General features: G+C 39.2%; 1 protein-coding gene across 3 annotated transcripts in view; it reads left to right on the plus strand.

Annotated features, from left to right (window-relative positions):
• The window catches only part of LOC111149599 (cytoskeleton associated protein 5), a 69422-nt gene that overhangs the window by 36151 nt on the left and 26517 nt on the right, over positions 1-6754 (plus strand). For all 3 annotated transcript variants that reach the window (XM_022506739.1, XM_022506740.1, XM_022506741.1), the window contains 3 exons: positions 4467-4661; positions 5031-5166; positions 6285-6373. In XM_022506739.1, coding sequence (XP_022362447.1) covers positions 4467-4661; positions 5031-5166; positions 6285-6373 — 420 coding nt within the window. The remainder of the gene's footprint in view (positions 1-4466; positions 4662-5030; positions 5167-6284; positions 6374-6754) is intronic.

The following is a 6754-nucleotide window of genomic DNA, read 5'->3' on the forward strand; positions in this document are numbered from 1 at the left end:
AAAAAAAAAAAAAAAACCCCACCTACAGGGCACCTGGGTGGCTTAGTTGTTAAGCATCTGCCTTCAGCTCAGGTCATGATCCCAGAGTCCTGGGATCAAGCCCCACATCAGGCTCCCTGCTTGGCAGGAAGTCTGCTTCTCCCTCTCCTACTTCCCCTGCTTATGTTCCCTCTCTCGCTGTGTCTCTCTCTGTCAAATAAATAATAAATAAAATCTTTTTAAATTTTTTAAAAAAATAAATAAAAGAGACCACCTACAAAAAACCTCTATGGATAATGTCATACTTATATTTAGCATGCTGAAAGACTGGATGCATTCATCCTAGGTTGGGAGCAATGTCCGTTTCACCACTATTAGTTAGCATAATATGGGAAGTTCTAGTCCCTGCAGTAAGGCAAGAAAAAGATATGAAAAACAGTTTGGAAAAAGAAAAGTAAAACTATCCCTAATGGCCAGTAACATGGCTGTCTACATAGAAAATCCCAAGGAATCTACAAGTAAACTCCTAGAACTAATAAATGAGTTCAGTAAGATTGCAGGATATAAAATTAACACCCCAAATCAATCACGTTTCTTTATAATACAGTGAACATATGGAAACAAACAATTTACAATTACACCAAAGAAAATGAAATCCTTATATGTACACTTAGCAAAGAAAATATAGAATATGTATATTAAAAATTACAAAATGTTGATAAAAGAGTCCAAGGAAGACCTAAAGAGTTGGAGAGACATGCTGTGGTTGTTGATAAGAAGACTCAATGTAGTAGAGATGTCAGCTCTCCCCAAATCGATCTATAGGTTTAATGTAATTCCATCAAAATTGCAGCAAGTTTTTTTGTAGACAAAGGCAGGCTTATTCTAAGATTTATATTCTAGCTAAAACAGTCCTGACAAAGAAGAAAAACATGGAAATAATCACTCTACCCTATATTAAGACTTAGATATTGCTAACATAATCAGGAAACTTACATGGGATTGGGAGGTGGAGGACAGACCCAGGTTAGTGGAACTGAAGAGAAACCCAGAAATAGACCCACACAAATATGATCAACTGGTTTTTGACAAAATTACCAAAATAATTTAGTGTTGGAAGGCTAGCCTTTTCAACAAACAACTCTAGACCTTTAGACATCTGTAGATAAAACACTGAACCTCAACCTAAACCTTCCATCCTATTCAAATATTAACTCAAAATGGATCATGAACTAAATGTAGACTATAAAATTATAGAACTTTTATTTTACTTATTTTTTCACGGTGGGGTTTGAACTCATGATCCTGAGATCAAGACCTGAGCTGAAATCAAGAGTTGGATGCTTAACCAACTGAGCCACCCAGGTGCCCCAAAACTATAGAACTTTTAAAGATAATATCGGTGAAAAACTTCAGGATATAGAAATTCTTCAGGCAAAGAATTCTTAGACTTGACACCAAAACCACAATCCCTTTGATGGAAAAAATTGATAAATTGGACCTCATAAAAATTAAGAACTTCTGCTCTGCAAAAGACCATGTGAAAATGAGGAAAAGGCAGCTACACCACAGGAGAAAGTATTTTCTAACTCAGTATCTGATAAACGTTATATAAAATTTGTAAAGAATTCTCGGAACGCCTGGGTGGCTCAGTCGGTTAAGTGTCTGTCTTTAGCTTAGGTCACAATCCGGGGGTCCTGGGATTGAGTCCTGCATTGGGCTCCTTGCTCAGCAGGAAACCTGCTTCTCCCTCTGCTTGCCTCTCCCTCTGCCTGCTACTCCCCCTGCTTGTGCTCTCTCTCTCTCTGACAAATAAATAAATAAAATCTTAAAAAAAAAAATTTTTTTTTTCAAAACCAAAAAAAAAGATCGGCAAAAGATGGGGCACCCAGCTGGATCAGTTGGTGGGTGGAGCATACGACTCTTGATCTCAGGGTCATGAGTTTGGAGTTCCGTCTTAGGCATAGAGCCTACTTTAAAAAAAAAAAAAATGGGCAAAAGACATGAACAGATGTTTCACTGAAGAGGATATGCAGGTGGCAAATAAGCCAGCCCATAGACGTTCGATATGATTAGCCATACAGGAAATGCAAATTAAAACTACAGTGACACATCACTCTACAGCTATCAGAATTACTGGAATAAAAAAATAATTTTAACACCAAATGCTGGCAGGGAGGTGGAGAAATTTGAACACTCTGCTGGAGGAAATATAAAATGGTACAACCACTCTAAGAAAGAGTTTGGCAGTTTCTTTCAAAACTAAACATGTACAGGGCGTCTGGGTGGCTCAGTCAGTAAGTGTCCAACTCTTGATTTCGGCTCAGGTCATGATCTCAAGGTCATGAGACTGAGCTCCCTGTCAAGTTCTGGGCTCATTGGGCAGTCTGGGATTCTCTCTCTCTCTCTCCCCCCACCCCCTTTCCCTCTGCTTCACTCCCCACTCACATGAGCGTGCCCTCTCTCTCTTTCTAAAGTAAATAAATCTTTTTTTTTTTTTTTAAGATTTTTTATTCATTTGACAGACAGAGACCACAAGCAGGCAGAGAGGCAGGCAGGGAGGGAGGAGGGAAGCAGGCTCCCTGCTGAGCAGAGAGCCCGATGTGCGGCTCGATCCCAGGACCCCGGGATCATGACCCGAGCGAAGGCAGAGGCTTTAACCCACTGAGCACCCAGGCGCCCCATAAATCTTTTTTTATAAACCCCCAAACTGAACTTACAATTACTATATGACCCAGCAATTGTGATCTTGTGCATTTAGTCCATAAAAATGGAAATTTCTGTCTGCAAAAGAATCTATACACAAATGTTCATAGCAGGTTCATTCATGATAGCCAAAAAGTGGTAACAGCCCAAATATCCTTCATATGTCCATATGGTAATACTATTTAGGATTAAAAGATTCACTGATAACAAGCAATAGTTGAGATAAATCTCCAAGGAATTATGTTGAGTGGCAAAACCCAGCTCCAAACAATTATATACCATATGATTCCATTTGTGGAGTATGTTTAAAATGACAAAATTTTAGGGGTTCCTGGGTGGCTCAGTCATTAAGCGTCTGCCTTCAGCTCAGATCATGATCCCAGGGTCCTGGAATCGAGCCCCACATCAGGCTCCCTGCTCCGCGGGGAGCCTGTTTCTCCCTCTTCCACTCCCCCTGCTTGTGTTCCCTCTCTCACTGTCTCTCTTTCTGTCAAATACGTAAATAAAATCTTTTTAAAAAAATAAAATAAAATGACAAAATTTTAGAAATGGAGAACAGATTAGTAGTTATCAGGGATTGGAATGGGATAAGGGAGATGCCTGTGGTTATAGAGGAGGCAATATGAGGGATCCTTGCAATGGAACCGTTTAAAATCTTAACTGTGGTGTCAGATGTAGTAACACATGTGTGATAAAATCGTAGAACTAAATATAGGCACAGACACAAATGAGAACGGCAAAGCTGGGCAGTCTGAACAGGATCAGTGGATTGTATCAATGTCAGTATCCTGGTTGTGATACTATAGTATAATTTTATAAAGTGCTACTGTTAGAGAAAACTGAGTACGTGGGATCTCTGTATTATTTCCTATAACTCCATGTGACTACAGTTATCTCAAATAAAACTTCAATTAAGGGTGCCTGGGTAGCTCAGCTGGTTGAGCAACTGCCTTTGGCTCAGGTCATAATCCTGGCATCCCGGGTTCAAGTCCCGCGTCAGGCTCCCAGCTCCATGGGAGGTCTGCTTCTCCCTCTGACGTTCTCCCCTCTCATGTTCTCTCTCACTCTCTCTCTCTCTCAAATAAATAAAAATCTTTAAAAAAAAAACTTCAATTAAAAAATAAATACAGATGGGACGCCTGGGTGGCTCAGTTGGTTAAGCAGCTGCCTTCGGCTCAGGTCATGATCCCGGGGTCCTGGGATCGAGTCCCACATCGGGCTCCTTGTTCGGCAGGGAGCCTGCTTCTCCCTCTGCCTCTGCCTGACACTCTGCCTGTGCTCCCACGTGCTCTCTCTCTATCAAATAAATAAAATCTTAAAAAGAAAAAAAAGTTTAAAAATTAAAAAAAAATAAAAAAATAAATACAGATATGAATTATTTGGGGGGAATAGAGAAAAACTGTCAATATGGGGCTGAAAACAAGTTCTGGCAGAATTTGTCCTCTCCTGATCAAATAAATGTTCTACATCTTCTCTAGCTGAGTAATTAGAATTTTTTTAAAAGATAAGGGAAAGATTTTCATCTGTAAAATGCATTAAGAACTATTAAAGCTTTGTAGTTTAATACCCAAGTGTGGTCCAAGGAACCATGTCCTTATCTTAAAGAAAATAGTCATCTTTGCATATATCATTTAAATATAGCATTGTTCTTGAACAGTGAAAATTACTGATTTTATATTGGAAAGTTGTAGTGTGTGGTACTGATGCAATCATTAAGCCTAAGATTATAAGTAATAATTTTCCACTTGAAGTGTGTAACCGGTCTTTATTTCTTTTGGCAGCTTCTGGGCTGGCTGGCTGAGAAACTCCCGACTCTTCGTTCCACCCCCACAGACCTTATCCTTTGTGTTCCTCATCTCTACTCGTGCCTAGAGGATCGCAATGGAGATGTGCGGAAGAAGGCCCAAGATGCCTTGCCATTCTTCATGATGCATCTGGGATATGAGAAAATGGCCAAGGCTACAGGGAAATTAAAGGTACTACTTCTTGTGGTTGCTGCTGTTAAAAGCCATTAGAAAAATATTGAACATGAGTATATATAGGCAAGAGATCATATTACCTCCTAGGAGTCTCACTTGAAATCCCAGTGAGAGCAAAAATATGTTGAACTCCCAAGAACTTGACTCTGCAGGGGCAAAAGTTGTGACCTTCTAGAATGGTAGTTAATTTAGTATGACTTCATAATGTGTGTTACTTCTCTTGCACTGTGTGCCGCCTCCCTTACTTCATAGGTATTTCAAAACTAGGTGCTCAGTAATGTGTTTAACAGCAGCTCTGTTAGTAAGCATAGTATGAGTGTATCATGTATGTGGCATCTCACTTTGCCTGTTGTGTTGTCTCCCTAGCCAACTTCTAAAGATCAGGTATTGGCCATGCTAGAGAAAGCCAAAGCTAACATGCCAGCCAAGCCTGCTGCATCTGCTAAAGCAACTTCCAAACCAATGGGAGGGTCAGCTCCAGCCAAATTCCAGCCAGCTTCAGGTAACTCTGTTTTGAGATGGTTAAGGGGGAAGAAAGTAGCCCAGGGGAACTCTGAAAAGAAAGAGAGCCTTCATTTCTTATTGTATTTCCAAACAGCTGAGATCCTAGGCCCTCCCATCATCTTTCCTCCCTCCCTCCCTCCCTACCCTTCTACTACAAACATATTTGTAAAGTTTTAGGCCAGGAATTGTGATGAAGGTATAAAGATGCTTAATTTGGTTTCCAATTCCAAAAAGGAATTTCGGAATAGCACATTGAAATACTCCAGAAAATGAGTGTTCCATCCTATTTTTAAGGTTTCCACACATTTTCTGCTATTGGATATTATAGTTAGAGGGGGGAAACTGGGACCATCTAGTCTAATCCTTTTATTAAGAGACAAGGAAACCCAAAAGATTAAGTTACTGGCACAGGGACAGCCAGTCAGTCTAAACCAGCATAGAATTCCTCTTCTTCATTCCCAGATGGGTTCTCCTTCTACTGCAATGCCTGTTTGCTGATCCGTTCTAATATTTGCTAATCCTTTAGAGAAAAGTCTTGATTTTTTCACCCTAATGTTATAATTCCATCACGTATAAATAAAACTCTAGTCTATAACTACTATTTCTCTAGACCTACTGCTTAATAAATAAAATATTATTCTCCTTAGTGGGATACAAAACTATTGATGCTATAGAGGTAGAAATTGTACATGTTTAAGACTGTTGGTATCAAAGGATTTATTCGATTATAATATCTATAGGAATCCTGCTATATGGTAAATACTGAGCGTCAAAGATTGTAAACCCCCCCCCAAGGAAGTATCAATCTAGGAAAAAGGGGTTTTTTTTAATTATTTAGAAAATAATTTAATTAATAATTTAATAATTTATTTAATTTAAAACCTCGACTTAACTGTTGGCAAAGTAGATGTAGATTTATTGAGTTAATGTCTTAGGGTTATGCTTAAAAAGGAATTCAGGCAGGAAAAAAAAGATTAGGAAAAAAATCTAATTGGAAATACTTTCTAAATTGACATTTAAAACTAGGTTTTCACATCATTATGTATTTAACCTGCTCAGAATAAAGTGATGTTAGTTAGAGTTTATATTTATAGTAGATGCCTTTTTTCCTCAAAGCACCTGTTGAAGATTCTGTTTCCAGTACTGTAGAAACCAAGCCTGATCCGAAAAAGGCCAAAGCTCTAGGAGTTTCCTCTAAAGCAAAGGTATGTTAGCTCTGCATACTTACATGCAGAATTGCTCTTAAGTGTGTTTTATACATCGGGTCACTCTATTAGGAGAGATCATATTATGTCTGAAAGAGCATTACTATTCTTTTTTTAAGGTTTCGTTTATCTGAGAGAGAGAGGGCGTGAGTGAGAGCACGAGCAGGGAGGAGGGGCAGAGGCAGAGGGAGAAGCGGGCTGCCCACTGTGTAGGGAGCCCAATGTGGGGCTTGATTCCAGAACCCTGGAATTATGATCTGAGCCAAAGGCAGGCACTTAACCAGTTGAGCCACCCAGGTGTGCCCCTATTCCTTTTCTTTTCTTTTCTTTTCTTTTCTTTTCTTTTCTTTTCTTTTCTTTTCTTTTCTTTTCTTTTCTTTT

The sequence above is a fragment of the Enhydra lutris genome, unplaced genomic scaffold (genome assembly GCF_002288905.1).
Source record: "Enhydra lutris kenyoni isolate GAN:26980312 unplaced genomic scaffold, ASM228890v2 scaffoldscaffold22, whole genome shotgun sequence".
Classification (NCBI taxonomy): domain Eukaryota; kingdom Metazoa; phylum Chordata; class Mammalia; order Carnivora; family Mustelidae; genus Enhydra; species Enhydra lutris.